This window comes from Chionomys nivalis, chromosome 1, assembly GCF_950005125.1.
Source record: "Chionomys nivalis chromosome 1, mChiNiv1.1, whole genome shotgun sequence".
Taxonomy (NCBI): Eukaryota; Metazoa; Chordata; class Mammalia; order Rodentia; family Cricetidae; genus Chionomys; species Chionomys nivalis.
Genome location: NC_080086.1, coordinates 170,293,154 through 170,310,410, shown reverse-complemented (window position 1 = coordinate 170,310,410; position 17,257 = coordinate 170,293,154). Strand labels below are relative to the sequence as shown.

Sequence of the window (17,257 nt, the reverse complement as noted above, 5' to 3'; positions counted from 1 at the left end):
TCAAACATCTAGTGTTAGACCTAAAACTCTGAAACTTCTAAAAGAAAAAGTAGGACATACACTTCAGGACACAGGTTCTGGAAAGGACCTTCTGAACAGAACTCTGTTTCTCAGGAAACAAGCAACATTCAACAACTCATGAATTATAAAGCTTCTGCGTGTGAAGGAAACCTCTGACTGGCAAGGCAGTCTACAGAACAGGGAAAAGGCCCCACCAGTTTTACATCTCATAGAAGACTAGTGTCTAGGACACACAAAGAACTGAAGAACAAAGCATCAAGAAGACAAGCCAGTTTAAAAGTGGGCTATGAAACCGAGCTAGTTCTTAGAAGAGGAAATACAAATACTGAGGAAATATTTTAAAAGGCACTCACCATACTTAGTCTCCAGGGAAATGCAAACAAAACGACTTTTAGATTTCATCTTACCCCAATCAGAATGGCTAAGATAAAGACGACAAATGACAATGAGGATGTGGAAAATAGGCAACCCTCGTGTACAGATGATGGGAGTGAAAACTGGTACAACCACTGTAGAAATCAGGTTCCTCAAAAACACAGAAATAGATCTGCCATACAACCCAACTATCCCACTCCTGGATATATACCCAAAGGGCTTTATTTCCTACAGAGACACAAGCTCACTCCATGTGTATAGCTTCTCTATTCCATAGAAAGGACAAGGAAAAAGCCCAGATGTCTAGCTCCTGATGAATAGATATTGAGAAAGGAATGCATTTACACAATGGAATTTTATACAGCTGTAAAGAAAAATGAAATTTGCAGATAAACAGGTAAAACTGAAAACATCATATTGAGCGAGGTAACTCAGACCCAGGGAAATAAGCATCACATGTTGATTCTTTAGATTTATGTGTTTTAACTTGGAGCATCTCTAGAATCCAGAAAATTAAAAAGGGACTGTTGGTGGGGGGAGGGAAGGAAGATCTTAAAGAAGAGAGGACAGTGGACCACAAATGTTATGCAGTGGGAAAAGGGAATAATGGGGAGGGAGGATTAGGTGTATAGAGGGATGGAATTGTACAGAAGGGGGAGTAGGGAAGGATGACTAATACTAAAATGTCTGAAAAAGCCATATGAAAATCTACTATAAAATAGTATAAAATAAGCTTCATAAACACATTCTCAAAATAGAATTGAATTAGAGTCACCCTACACAAGGGGTAATGCTGTTCCCATAAACAGCTTGCCAAATAAAAAGTCTCGTGTCTAGTATGGGTTATCTCCCTTTGAGTTGGTCAATGTCTAAGAGACTCCCTAAACGAATACAGCCCATTGCTCTTGGCTGCCCATCAGACTTGATGGTAAGACTGTATTGCTGAAGACACCATGCACTGAGATCACAGAACAAGGTACCAACCAGGAAGCTTCCTCCTTGCTGGCTAGTTTTCATAATGCCAGAAGGAACTGTGATTGCTGTGGGGAACAAAGTCATCAACAGTCTTCTTTATCCACCCGTCTGCCCTGCGGACTATAATAATGATCAGTGTGACAAGATATGCCCAAGGGCTTAACAGTGACATGAATGTTAGTGGGATAACCAATCACTTTCTGATTGGATATAAGGCATAAGCCACAGGAAGAAACTCATGCTGTAAATTTGGTTCTTAGCACAGGCCTCAGAATTGAATCTACTATTATTATTTTGCTAAATGGACATAGTATCAAACTGCTCTCTACATTTGTTATTTCTATGACCATTAAATGCTTGCATACAATAGACGGCAGGCAACAGAAACTTACAAGTGATTAAAGTGCAGAAAACCTTGCTAGAGATAGTTTAAGGGTATGGCCCTAGAGGATGACCATACTCTAGTGCATGTCTCTTGATCTGAGGTAAGACACTTGAATCCTAATACAAACATGAATACTGGTAGAAGAGCCAAGGTTTAACTACTACATACCAACACTCTGGAGTAAGTGAGACCATTTACGACCCCTCAGAAAGTCTATTTGTGTGTGTCCCTTTCCAATAAAGTCTTCTCACTAATCATTTCAGATTTCTACCAGTCTAATTCTATTTTTGAACTTAGTATAAATGGAACCAACACAGCAGCACATAACTGTTTCAGAGATTCACCCTGTTAGCGCGCGAATCAACAGTCCCATTCCCTGACCTTCTACAGGGTCTAGCACACCACCTTCTGCTGCCCATTCTTCCTCTGCTGACACTGATGTTCCAGCGTTTGATTACTGGCCTGCAAGGACTTTTTGTAGACTAGTGAGTTTACTCCTCCAAGAACTGGATTATGAACTAAGTGAAAAGTTTAAACTGATAAGAAACTTCCAAATGTTTTTCAAGGGTTGTGCCATTTCACACCCCCACCAGCAAAGAGCTAAAAACTCATTTCAGTGGTCAATGCAGTACTGTCAACTCTTGATTTCCATATTCAGATAATTCTCATTTGCATTTCCCTAGCAACTAAGGATGGCCAAGTCCTTTTCATGTGCTAAGTGGCCTTTCGCATATCTTTCTTTGAAGTGTCTGATCAAATCTTTTGTCCATTTAAAGAAATTCTCTTAAGACAAGCACAACTTTGAAATTTGGATCAGTTTATCAATTTTTATATTTTGCTTACTTGCTATGAAAAATCAAAAGAGCCAGAAATCCTTGATAATTGGAATCCAGGAGGGCAGGTTTGGTTTTTCACAAATTCAAATGGCTAAGAATATCTGCTTAGGTAACCATCATCCAGAAAGTTTGGGTTTCACTTTTTGCACATCGTTTTTGCTCATGCATAGCAAGCGGGCAGCTCTTACACCTAAAACTAACTTGCTTAAAAGCAGAGAAGAAATGCAAGTATTTATGAAACTCCGCAGTGATAAGGCACAGACAAACCTCCTAATAAAGCTACCTGCACAGCATTCTAGATATCTCAAAAGTCATCCCAATTTTACAGGCAGACACCTTCTTTGATACATTTTTTAGTCATGAAAACTTTTTAAGATGGTTAACTTTGCAAATTTGACATAGTGGCAGAATTTGAAATCTGCTTTCCAGAAGTGTGCCTGGACATTTTATACTGCGGCAGGTCAGTCAGACAATAATTAACGATAATTGGCCCTCCTGCAAGCTCCAGTGCTCTCTGAATAGCACTCAGAAAGCAAAATTATGTTTCCTTATCTTTGAAAGATCAAAAGAAAAATTAAAGAAATTACTTTTACCTGGTGCCTTTACAAAGTAAACGAACTCTAGCTAGTAGTATCAAGAGGAAAAAGTTAGAAATTACTTTTGAAAACTATGAGTTATGTAGTTAACTACACAAATAAGCAAGGATCAATAAACAAATTCCTTCAAATTCACCAAGTTCTCCCTTAACATATTATGATTCTTGGGAAGAAACACGCTATTGCTTTGGCAGAATCTTCATTTATCTAACTAACAGGCTACAATTAATATTTTATATAACATGTAAGGAACGCTAGATTCTTAATGGATTGTATTGATTAAGGAAGAAAGTTCAATGCTAATGTTCCTGTAAGGGAAAACAGAACAATCTGTTACTTTGACAAGGGAAAGTATCATGAGATCACCAACTTAGGGCCACAAACCTAAGCACAGCAGCTTGGCTCCTGTGGTCACTCTATGCAGCACATGGCAAGAGCACGGGAAAGAGGAGACCCCTAAGGAATACCAACAAACACAACTGCCAAGTGGCAGGGGCTCTGGGCCACAGCTAACTTGGCTGCACTGTCAGGGATTTTTGGCACCACTTGTGTCTTCTTCCCCCCAAGCCAAGGGGAGAGTAGCATTTCCACAGTGCCCTGACAGATGCACCGTGTCCAGAAGATGGCTCCAGTTTGGGTTGTCTTTTATGGGAGTAGATAACACCACTTCCCTAGTTTACAGCCCTGTTCCTGCCTCTTTCTGCAAGACACAATGAGACAGGTAGAAAGTTGTGTTGTTTGTGTGTGTGGGGAAGCAAAAGTGGAAATTTGAATGTAAAGTGTTGAGACAACCTAAGCATTTGCTTCTATTATCTTAAAAAATAGTGTGTTGTAGCAGGAGGCCACTTGTTCATTGCCCAGACTCCTGAAATAACCACATCGAAACTGTATTAATTAAATCACTGGCCTATTAGCTCTAACTTCTTATTGGCTAGCTTTTACAACTTAATTTAACCCATTTCCATTATTTTATATTTTACCACGAGGCTCGTGGCCTACCAGCAAGGTTCCGCCATCTCTGTCTCCAGGGGCAGCTCCATGGCTTCTCCCTGACTCTGTCCTCTTTTCTCTCAGCATTCGGTTCAGCCCCCCCCCCCCCCCGCTCTGTTCTGCCCTGCTATAGGCTCAAAGAAATTTCTTTATTAACCAATGGTATTCATAGCATACAGAGGGAAATCCCACATCAGTGTGTGGATTGAGCAATGGAGGGAGATACAGTTCAAGAAACTGAAAACAGGTTGGGCGGTGGTGGAATTCACCTTTAATCCCAGCACTTGGGAGGCAGAGGCAGGTGGATCGCTGTGAGTTCAAGGCCAGCCTGGTCTACAAGAGCTAGTTCCAGGACAGTTAGGGCCTTTACACAGAGAAACCTTGTCTCGAAAAACAAAAACGAAACAAAACAAAACAATAACCTCTAAACTTCTAACCACAGACCTCATAGCAGGGCTCCATTTATAGGTTTGCAGAGCATAAAATACCAAAGGTCCCTCCTTGACCCCAAACATAATCAACTCCAAATGCTTATTTTATATATATATATGTGTGTGTGTGTGTATGTGTGTGTGTGTACACATACATACATAAAAGCGTCAAACATTGGTGTATTTTAAAGCTTTCTTTCCTTTTAACTAATTTGAGGCTCAGGAAAATAAGCAGCCTAAAGTATAGCTTGAGAGCTAAGGCCTGCGCTTCAGATTCCTGATGACATCATCAATAACAGACTTGAAAGTAGCCAGTGCTATATTGATGTGAAAGAAACAAATTAAAATCATCTTTCCCCATAGAGAACAGCAACAATTTCCTTTTCTTTATTTTAAGCCTCTCAGCTTCAGGCCCTAAAAGGGTGACGGTGACAGTTTACATTCACTGAGGGGCACTAAGACGTCAAAGACAGTTATTCGCTGGGACTCAGTGTGTTAAATAGCCAAGTCTACATTCAGCCAAATGTGCCTTTGCTCTGAGCAGCAGATAAAAGTATATTCTTTTCAGGAAAGATTTTTTTTTTTATGCATATGTGTGTGCCTGCTCACCTGAGTTTATATGCACCACACAATTCAGGTTCAAGTGCTCCTGGAGGCCGTAAGAGGGCAATGGATTTCTTGGAATTGGAGTTACATTTTTGAGCCACCTGATATGGGTGCTGGGGGCTAAACTTAGGTGCCCTGCAAGAGCATTCATCACACACTAATGGCTGAGCTATCTCTCCAGCTCCAAAGTCCATTCTTAAGCACAATCTGTAAAAGAATTGAAATTCTCCTTACATTCTGTAGGGCACAAGAAATACTGCAGAGGCCAACACAGGTGAGCTAATGTTTAAAAAACAAAAACCAACAGATAACCCTGAACTTCTAAACAGGCAATTATAACCAAAAGGGGATGTGCAGAGGGCACAGGTATATTTGCTTTATCTAGAATCTTGCCTCTTCACTTTCTCTCACTGAATAATCAAGATGTCACTTGGCTCTGAGGGCCATCGGGAATTAAATGTCACCACTGCAGCTGCTCTATTACCTGATCACAGTCCTGCAAATTAAAATAAAAAATGGGGGAGGATACAAATGCAAAATTTAATTAGTAAGTAAAAGCCCAAATTCTTGCCCAAAGCCCCATTTTTTTCTGGAATATGCACTCTTTCTTCTTCTGTAAACTTGCATTATGAGGGAGGCATCTTTATAACACAGTAACTCTAGCTATGATGTAACTGCTGTAACATCACTCCTGCATTAGAGTAGGCAGCATGCCCAAATAATGGTATTTTAATACAATCTGTGTTCAGCAGAAACTAAGTCAACTGGCTCATTTCGAATCTGATCAATGTGAATTAGTGTCTGACTGAGATAAACCATTTGATCATTTTGAAATGATCAATGGGAATCATAGATAAAAAATTGTTCATGTACACTTGGCAGGTTAGGTCCATTCACACAGCACTAACGTAGGTTTTAAGTAGCCATCAGTAAGTATGAAGGACAGTGTGCAGGAAACCTGTCAGCAGCAGACACAAATACACAGCAATGGCATATAATGTTAGTCCTTTTGATGACAAGTGATTCAATAAAGCCCCGGAGTCCTGAAAAGCTCCCAGAGCTCAATCTCAGAGCATCTAGGACAAGCAGCAAGACACTACTGAGCAGCTCAAAGTTCTGAAATCACTTTTAATTAAAAGTGTAGGTGGAAAAGTAAGTAACATAAATTTACCTGACTAAATTTCTAAGAGAGATCTAAGACTATTAATCAGAGCAAACTCTGTACCTGCAGTACAATTAGTCCTATTAATCTAATATTTCCAAATTGAAGCCACATTGGCATTTGGGCACACTGACTGAGGTATCTAACAGAATTATAAATTTGCCAGTCAAAATCTTATTTAATTATTGTACAGCCAATTAAGCAGGATTTTTTAAGCACTGTTGCTTACAACTGTTTATGATCCACACTGTAATGATAGCAAACAGGAGAAACACTCGCTGATGATACCAGCCCCACAAGGCCTTGCCCACACTCCAGAAGAAACTAAACAGTGTTGTCAAACTGGATCCCCAAAGCCCAAGGACATTTTAAAGAGTTTGACATGGAAGAAACTCTTTCAGGAGGAAGTGAAACTCACACAGCCCATTTTATCTGTACACGTTTTACATAGATTCCAGATACTCTAAAACCACCTCAGCTTTATTCTTCCAGGCTAGCTAATTTTTAATCCTTTATGAGACTAGCCCAAGGTTCTTCCCAGGAGCCTAGACTTCTAAGTCAGGACCATGGCCTCCCTCAAAGAGAAAAGGGAAGCTCCTCCTGCGATCTGGCACACAACAGGCTACTATTACCTGTATTCATGTGTGATCTCATACATTCCTTTACATTGAAAGAAAATGAAGCCAAGTTAGGAAGCTCAACCTCCAATGAAGCCTTTCCAAAAGTATTTTCCAAGACCCCATGGAAGGTAGAAACCAGTCACTACCTATTGAAAGGACAGCCTGGGAAAGAAGTATCAGCCAATTCTAAAGTGCTGACCATGGCTTTGCATTGTCTTTATTGTTGAATAGTTTCTTTCTTTGGTATGTGCTTAACACTTGCTTGATCTTTGCTTTAAGAACAGTCTGTGTGCACAAACACGGAGGCATTCTATGTTCTATATGCTGATATATGAGCACCAATCGACCAGGGAGGGCTGGGTCTGACACGGTCCTGCAGCACTCATTGCTTCGCAGAGACACATCTCTGAAAGCTATACTGTCTGTCATGTGTGTGCCTGGAATCCTGGTTGCACTATTGACTCCCTTGGGGTCCTTATTTCTGTTGCTCTGTTAGGGTGCCCTATTATGATCTATACTTTGTGGGTGTCTTTCTGTATATTATGAATATGGATTGCTCTCATGGGTTGATAAATAAAGCTACTTTGGCCTATGGCAAGGCAGTTTAGAGCCAGGAGGGAAATCCAAATAGAGACACAGGAGAAAAAAAGTGAAGTCTGAGAGACACCAGCAGCTGCCCAAGGAGCAATATTCCTGAGCACCACTGGTAAGCCAAGGGCCACATGATGACATACAGATTAATAGAAATAGGTTAATTTAAATGCAAAAGCTAGCTCGTAATAAGACTGAGCCACCAGGTAAAGATTTATAATTAAAATTAAGCCTCTGAGTGGTTATTTGGGAACTGGTGGGTGGGACAAAAATGACCAATTACAGTGTACTTCTTTGGCACAGTTTTAGAATTTAAATATAATAGTAAGATCTAACGTTTATTGAATACTTATTTTGTGTTAGATTTGCCCTAAGTCCTATGCATAACAATCTTTTTTGTTCTTTGCAGTATTAAGAACTGAATCCATGGCTTTAGGGACACTAGGCAAGTAGGTACTCTACCCCGTGAGCTATACTCTTAATCTGATGTAATGTTCATAAATGTAGTATTTTAATTAACTATGAAGAAGAAAAGGCTAAATTCAGAACACAATTTTCAGCCATATTTAGTAGCAGGATGCTAACACCAGATGGCCACAAGCTAGCATCCTAATTGCTCCACGCTGCAGGCAGTAAGCAACTGCCCACTACAATAAATGTGAAGGACTAAGTTCTCTTCTTCCACCATGAGAGTTCTAGGAATTGAATTCAAATTGTGAGGGTTGGCAGCAAGTGCCTTTACTTGTTGTTTTGTTTCACAGCTAAAAACTTAAAGTTATTAATGGAAAAAACTACCTGAAGTAAAAATTAAATGGTATGAATTTAACTGTCTTTGAGTTCTGTAATTCTCACCAGAATAGTGTTGATAATGCTTAGAATTTACTGGGGAAGTAGCTCTCACTGCAGCAGAGTTCTGGACTTTAGAAAGGAGCTTCATTTGAAAAGCTGATCTTCCCTTTTCTTTTGCCATACAGTGCAGGTCCCGCTCAAGTTAGGCCTCCTGCCCTCCTCACAGACATACAGATCACAACAGGGGAGGGTCACATCAGAGTTTCTAGGAGTGAGTGCCATGTAGATGAGCTAGAAAAACAACCTCACTAATGCTACCATGCTCAAACTCTATTCTGCCAGACTGAAGCGGGAGCTAGTACTTTAGCTAGCCCGGAATGTCTTGGCAGGAGGTGCTGACATCAAGGTTATTAGCCATGTGCCACCTCAAATGATTTTCACTTTCTTTCCTGTTTTGGTGACTTCATGGGAGTCCCATTTTAGGAACAAAAATTGCTCCTAAAATGGCAGTTTAGAAAGTATCCCTCTCCTGCAGCCAACCAAGGTGCATCTAAATCAATCTTCTCCCATCCAATAGAATTAACTAAAGGACTAAAGTTCCTTTCAGTGTTTGTTGCTTAAGTGAATGCTGAGTTCAGGTTCAAGATGGTCAGACAGCTTCAAAGAGAACCTCACAGGTGCTATATAGGTGTACAGACAGGAGGCAGACAGAATAACTGGACCAGACAAGATGGCTGTTATGTAATAAAATATAGTACACTTCTTTGGAACAGATGAAAGGTCATTATGTTTTAAGATGGTCAATCTTTTAAGGAGACATGGGACTCTTCTAAGCAATTTTTATCCTTTGAAGATAAGAAGTCTTTCTTACAGTCACAATGCAAACCAAAATAGGACGCTCTGGGATGCTTGGTCTAGCAGGCAGCAGGCAGGAAACAACAACACAGATGCAGTGGGAGTGTCTCTCTAAAATATCAATCCTGAAGCTTCCTCACAGAGTGTGACTGAAGCGTACACGTGCTGGCATCAGAGCTGAGAAAATGGTAGGATCTGGAGGACACTGCACTGACGACCCTCACTGCTGACCAAGCACCAAGGATGGGAAGACTCAAGTATGGGATTGAGAATTCACTAAAACGTCTCAGAGAACTGATTTAAGCCAAGGTCAGCTATAACTCATTACTCGAAAATGGTAACAAAAAATTAGCCAAAGGAGGGATACAGAGGCAGTCAGGAGAGATCCAAACACAGAGCTGATACTGCTCCCAGGAGCCAGTTACCTGGCCAGTAACATCAACCACTGACCCACAATTCTGTGAACTAGGGGAGTGTAGCCATGCTTCCGTGCACAGGCTTACTGAGGTCTCAGGACTCGGTCTTTTGTGTCCTATCACCCTGATACTACATGAACTGAGGAGTCCGCCACCAATAATTTCTACCATGAGAGAGGTTCCAAGCATTTAGAGGTTAGCTCTCAAGGGGCCTGATACAAACCCTGACCCATCTGTGGCAAGGGCAAAGACTTGTTCGTCAGTTAGGCCAGAGCCCAATTGGATTTTATAAAAAATACTGTGTCCGAATGGTGAAAGAATGATGCTATGGGGTTCTGGTCATAGCTGAGTTTACCTCCAGGTCCACATTCTCTTGTGGAAGTCCTAACACTCGCGTGTTCTATGGGCTCTCACTCTCATTTTCCAGGAGCATGTGTGGAAGGATGGCACAGTGTGGGTACTTCAGGAATGATTTTTCTCATCTCAAACCACACATTTCCTTCTAGAAGAATCAACATACAGTTTCTTAACCGACTAGCCTCGTTGTTTTTTTTTTTTTTTTGGTTTCTTCTATCCAAAGAATGATGGATTCAACTGTATTATCCTTACATTCAAACGTATATACTAAAACCCTAATGCTTACTATATCAAAACATGACTGCATTTAGAGCTTTTAAAGGGGTACTTAAGGGGTGGTTGTGGTGGCACATCTTTAATCCTAGCATGCATTTAGGAAGCAGAGACAGAGGCAGAAATAAGGATGGGCTCTAGTTTAGTGTCCTTACATATTTTTAAAAGATTAGAAGATAGGCATGAAGCAAGGGCACACAGGCAGAAAGTGGCCATCTGCAGGCATGAAAAAAGATGTCAGAAGAATCTAACCCTAAATACTGGGTTTGGATTTCATCCTCCAGTACATTGCAGACCTGGAATTTAATCCATTAGCCAATTATTAATTCACACCCATCTCAACAACCATTTTGCACCAATCTCCTTGTACCTGCTGAGAACTCCCACCTGGTACTTTTCATTCTTTTTTCTTGTATGTCCAGACAAGCCTCACACCCACTATTAGATGTCCACTACAAAGTACTGAAGTCAGGGTGCTTGTAGGTTCAAACCTTTCCCACTGACTTCTTACTAAATGAAGACCCAACTTCAGCCTGGCAGCTGGTGACCTGTGACCTCTGCAGCTCTATCTTGTGCTAATCACCTGAATCAAGCCATTGATCTTCACTAAAGTTGTCACCCACCAATAAAATAGGAACATTTCCCTTCTGGACATCTTCTTCGTCCACCTATTCAATACTTTTTTCAAGTCACAGACAAATGCCATGTTCTTTATGAAGACTCCATAGATCATTCTAGCTTGCATTAGTTTCGAATTTATTTACTTATTTTTATACTGTTTATCTTATGCTGAAAAAGCATCAAGGATCCCAAGTGAAAGGTTCTCAAAGTATGAAGACAAAAGGTTTTTGGAACGTTACTCTATCAGTACCGAAGATAAATAACAATTTCAAAACTACATAAGTCCAGTACTATGTTTAAAAAATTATTTTATGTGCACTGGTGTTTTACCTGTGTGTATGCCTGTCTAAGAGTGTCAGGTACCCTGGAACTGTAGTTAGACAGTTGTGGGTCACCACGTAGGTGCTGAGAATTGAATCCGGGTCCTCTGGCAGAGCAGTCAGTGCTCTCAATCACGGAGTCATTATCTCCAGTCATACACGGCACTACTTTCTAATAGTTCAACACCCAACTTCTTACCTAAATTCTTTGTTTTGGACACAGCATCTTATGAATCCTAGGTTTGACCTGGCTTAATGTGTTACCAGGGATAAAACCCAGGGCCTTGTTCACAACAGGCAAGTGCTCTAGCAAAAGTGTGTCCCTAGTCCTTTATCTAAAGTCTTCTGATCTTCAAGTGTAAGATTTGCAGTTAGACACAGAGGTGCACACCGACCACCCCAGCACTTATGGGTGGAGACAAAGGAATGCAGAATGTAAAGCTGGCTGTTTTACCAAGTTTGAGACCAGTCTGGACTTACAAAACTCTGCCTTCAAAAAATAAATTAGATATTGAATGACTGGTTGAACTGTATTTGCTGTCGGACTTCTCTTTTATCCCCCCCACTTTTTTTCTTGCTAAGGAAGATAGAAAGTTTCCATCTATTTAAACACATGTTAAACCACCTTTAAAAAAATCTTATTTTAATCAACATTTAAGTAACACAAATATTCATTACCATATAAACTGCACCGAAGCAGAAACTAATAATTCTACCTTAAGGTTTAATCATTTTATTAAACGCTTATAAACATGAAGAAGGAAGGAGGTCAGAGCTCAATGTAATCTTATACTAAATCTGTCACAACATCTTTTTTCTTCACTAATTTGTACACGTGCTACTAATACGGGATATATAATAGAATCCTTTACATACTCAGTAAAATATCTTCTTATCTAATGTGAGAACTGGCAGCAAACAGAACAAATAAGGCTGTGGGTCATGGGCACTTTGATCCATCAATTACACAATATTCATTTAGATTACAAGGATTAATAGATGTAGCAATTTAACAACACCTTCATAATCAAGGGCAAGGTAAAGTCTATGATTTAAATGTGTTCAAGGCACTTGTGAGAAAATAAAAATAGTTTAAATGCAAGAGAAGAAGACATCCAAATTTGGACCTGCCCATCATTTTACTACATAAGAGTGAATGTTTTCCATGTTTTCATTAAATATAGTAACAATTTACTAGAACCTTCATAATTAAGGGCATTCTATGTCATCTATCATTCCAAATTCAAATTCTCTTACCATTTCTTTCATTTTCCATTTAGTTCATAAACTGGACTGTACATCAACAAGCTTTCATCAAATGCTCCAGAAAAGCAGGTAACATGGTTACATCTCAACCACCCAAAACCACTTCCAAGTGTCCCCCACTCGAGTACCAGTGGTCTGCAGAAAGCGACACAACTGAACTTTCATCTCGGAGGGCAGATTAGGACGGGGTGAAGAACTTACTTGAACTTGGCTTCCACTTCTTCAGCAGCTTTCTGATACTCCTCGGTGGTGACTTTGTAGAACTCTGAGCTCTGTGGACAAAGTCGACAACATTTTCACTATGTAAGAAGACAAACTGCTCTGAAGACTTAAAATTTCAAAACATAAAAGGAACTTCGTTACAGCCACTCTGGAAGTATAGGGATTTCTGGTTTAAATGGCATAGTACTTAAATAGTTGGAAGGCCACCAATTCAGATAGTAGTACTGACAATGATATATAAATTACAAGACAGATGGTCATACTACTAACTCGTCATTATTTGATCCTCCTGAGAACACTGCCAACATATTTTTGAAGGATGCCTTAGCTCTACCTTACTTGGTTTTACAGTGCTGCAGAATCAAAAGATTCTTAAACTCAAAGAACAAAAATCAAGCATACTCAGTATGCAAAAGCAGTATTTACTTTGCATAATATTTTGTTTTCACTATGGAGCGTGGTGGTATATGCCTTTAATCTCAGTACTCAGGAGGCAGAGGCAGATAGGCAAGTTAGTTCTGGACAAGCCTGGTCTACATAGCACGTTCCAGACCCTATTTGGAGGGGGGAAACAATCTTTGATAGAACAAAGAGATAGTCTGTTCTCTTTCACATGACTATCAGAACCAGAACACTTGTAATCATCAATCTGAACAAAAACGTAGACAGTAATTTCAGCATAAAAAAGGCTGCACTGTGACATGAACTCATGAACAACATAAGCCAAGCTACAGTGGCAAACCAATGCCTTTCCATGGACACCAGAACAGAAAATTATCCATTGTGACTAGCTGCTAGCTGATCTGAAAGCAGACTCAGTAGAGGGGTCAGCCTAAATGACCCATGAGCTTTCAGACTCAATGAAATAGCAGGAAAAACACTGGGCAGTACAGAAGGATGCAACACAATACAGGGCTCTATTGTGCGCCTTCACTTCCTAATCACTCAGGTTTCACATCCACAGCTTGGGGTAGTTTGTTTTTTAATAAATCATTGTTGGTTGATAAGAAAATGAAAATGAAAGCCTCCTCACACTGGTGACCCCTTTGCATTTAACAATCTGGGTTGCCCAATGACAGTCACATCCAGGTTTCTAAGATGCAGATAAAATCAATAGGTATGTGATTAGACAACAGACTGGGGTGGCTGGAGCCAGGACAGGTCACCATTTGAGATGATGAATGGCTCTCTATCAACCTCCAGTCCCCTACGATGCTAACATTTACTATAATCTTATTTGGGCTACGATTTATCTTTCTTGCACCTGATCAATAAAGATGAACAGAACAGTTGTAAGGATCGATTGTAATTTTTTATCATTTTCAAGCACAAAAGTGCATTTCTGACATGAAGACGGCATCCTAAGTGCACGGCCTCTGCAGCTTAAAAAGTACAATCTGAGTGATCAGCCACACTCTATATGTGGAGAGGTGTTAATTCATCAGTAGGTCTAAAGCGATCAAAAAGCCATTTGTCTTCTCAGACACTGTAGCTTTAGGTTGCCTTTACCTCACCATATGCTTCACTTACAAGATTTCCCTGTGTTTCTCTGCACTACTTAGCTTAAGCTTTTCCTGGGAGATTTTTTAAACAAAGGACCAATAAAAGCAGCTCCCAATGACTAACTCCAGAAACCTCCAGAACACTGTTCAATGTCAAGTGGGCATTACGTCACGATACTCCAACACAGTAACATGTTGGCTAATATGTTCCTTTATAGTAAAAGCTAAAACTTTAACAGTTGGATAGGACTAGGCTCAAAGTCCTGGTTTGGGGTCTAGCCTGTGACCTTGAGCCAGTTGTTCAACCTTCCCCAGTTCCTCTCTAGTATTTGTAACCTGTAAAATGTGGTAATTAGCACTGCTCAGTTATCTAACAACCTGTTGAGCAGACAAGCAAGATAGACGAGAGCTGTGAAAGAGTTTGCATAGTAAAAACAATTCTGAATAAAATAATGGTGGGGGCCTAACGTGTGTAATTCCACTCTGGGCAAATGATCAAAAACAGTAAAGGCCTCTACCGAGTTGATTACCATGTACAAAGTAAGAATTCTGCTACTCTACAAATCAGTGAACTACCCTCCCCCCTGTGATGCCAAAGGCAGAGAAAGCGACTCCAGTTACAATCGCTACAGTGGTAAATGCGGAGCGGCTGTGCCTATGGCGCCTCCAAACTCACTAGAGAATTCTCAAGCGAAAGCTGAAGGTTTTAGTTTGGCTCTATACTTCCACCTCAGTGACCAGTTCCCCATACTGCATAAATCTTTCTAATGATAAAAGTCCCAAGAAGGCAACACTACATAAATACTTAAGCATATCTGAGATATGTAGACAGTATTTAATTAATAGAAAAACTTACTTATTCAGTTAATACTAGATCCTTATTATCCCAATGAAATGTTCACCCAGGGAAATTAGACCCTTAAGAAAATTTCAATCCAACATCAAAGAGAAACAATCCTAATGGAAGGATGCTATTCCTGGAGTTCAGAAGATCTAACTTCGACCTCAGAAAGACATCTAAACATACACAGCATTCATTCAAAGCCCCAAATCCTCAGTATGTAATGGGAGAAAGGATGAGAGCTAGGTGTTCCGGTGGAAATCTATATAGCAGAGAAAAAGAGCTAAGCGTGCACACATGCATGATAGGATGTAATTCATGTGGTTTGGAAAAATGCAAAATTATCTTCAATTAGTGGTTTTGTGCTGGTGGCAAGAAGGGAACAGAAGAGTAGGAGGCCACAAAGAAAGGAAGCGCTAGGTGTGAGGCCACGGCCCTGTCGTTCTTTAAAATGAGATGTGAATATGCTGGAAGCTTGCTTATATTCCACAATACACAAAACCTGCATTGCTTTCTTCTGCCCACAAAGGGGCTAATTAACAATAAAAGGTGTAATTTGCTAGAACATAAAAGTGTGTTCGAGGAAGGGGTACAGGCTGAGTGGAATTTTAATATATTCTTACAAATTAAGCCACTACACACACTTACTAAACAAATGTGTCTTTTCCATTTTTTTTTAACTGCAAAACTAGAGTCAGATAAAGGACAGAAAGGTCCTCACATTTCACTCAGCTTCACGTAAGAGCACAAGTGAAACTTTACAATCCCACAACCCCTGTATCTAGTGGTTGTAGTGGCAGGTACTGACTAAACCTTAGACTTTGTGTGTGTGTTTGTGTACCTATAGAGGCCCAGAGACTGATGGCGAGGGTTTTCTCTAACTCCGCTATACTTTTTCAAACAGGGTCTCTCACTGATGCCAGAGTTCATCAATTCGGCAAGGCTGGCTGCAGTGAGCTTCAGCCTGTCTCTGCTGCCTCAGTACTGGGATTATAGAACACTGGGCTTGGCCTTTTATTAGGTACTGGGGGTCCAAACTATGCTTGCATGACAACACTTTACCAACTAAGCTGTCTTCCCAATCCCTAAACTCTATGTACCAACATTTCCAGAGGGGTGTTCATTTTTCTGGTCTAGGAGCTAACCCTCGACCATCCATATAGTAGTTCATTGTCACAGTTGAGTTTCCTCTAGCCTATGACAGGTCCTTTGATTTTTGCTTGTCTACTCTAAGCTTGGTACTTCTGAAGGACACTGGTCAGATAGTTTGTATACCTTATAGTAGGGCTTGTTCCTCATGACTGGACTGAGTCCATGTTATGGGGAAAGAGTCCTACATAATCAACCTGCCCTTCTCTTTCTGCATTCACTGCCAGGTCTCCTCTGCAACCATGACAGGTGTATTCTGCTGATGCATGTAGTTTTATATAACATTACTGCATATCTATACCACAGAATGGTATGACAAGTTTCAAGTATTTTTTTTTTAATTCAATAGTAGAAAACATGTAACAGATTAGAAAAAGACTTTCAGAGAATAATCTTCAAAGAGTTAGCAGCTGTTCTCAGGAAAGAATAGATTTTTAAAAGGGTGACTGTGGGACAGAGAATGGGAGGAAAAAGAAGAGGGAAAGGAGGGCCCCTAAGAACCAGAGTGGGACAGACCTATATCAGGAAATCTAATGCCCCCTACGTCTTAGGTTACTAGTACCCAGTATGCTCAGACTGCATTGCATTGTGGGGAATCTCCTTCCTGCTCCCAGATGTTATTTGCCAAGCTGAAAAGAGCTACCCGTTGCTTAGGGCATGTGTATACTAGTGATTGTAGGTAAAGGAAAATAGAAATGGGGTGGACGGTTCAGACGTTCTCCTAGGGGCAACATCAACTCCAGTTAGAGGACTTAAGCAAGGAACTCCAACTCTTCTCCCACTAGCCTAGGAGCCCCTGGGACAAAAGGTCTGTGCTTCACTGTCACTTGTGGAGTGTGGAACACGGGGAATTATAACTCCTGAATCTCAGGGTTGGGTTGTCATCAATTACTTTTCTATTCCCATGACAAAACACCATGACCAAAGAAACCTATAAAAGTAATTTGGTGCTCATGGTCCCGGATGGTAGTAGAGTCCATGACCATCACAGTGGGAAGCATGAGAATATAGGCAGGCATGGTGCTAGAATAGTGAAGAGATTACATCTAACTCACAAA

The 17,257-nt window shown here is 40.4% G+C and overlaps 1 protein-coding gene across 2 annotated transcripts in view; it reads right to left on the bottom strand.

Annotated features, from left to right (window-relative positions):
• Chchd3 (coiled-coil-helix-coiled-coil-helix domain containing 3) overlaps nt 1-17,257 on the bottom strand; it is a 258,806-nt gene that overhangs the window by 39,199 nt on the left and 202,350 nt on the right. For both annotated transcript variants that reach the window (XM_057771899.1, XM_057771908.1), the window contains one exon: nt 12,687-12,757. In XM_057771899.1, the coding sequence (XP_057627882.1) occupies nt 12,687-12,757 (71 nt within the window). The remainder of the gene's footprint in view (nt 1-12,686; nt 12,758-17,257) is intronic.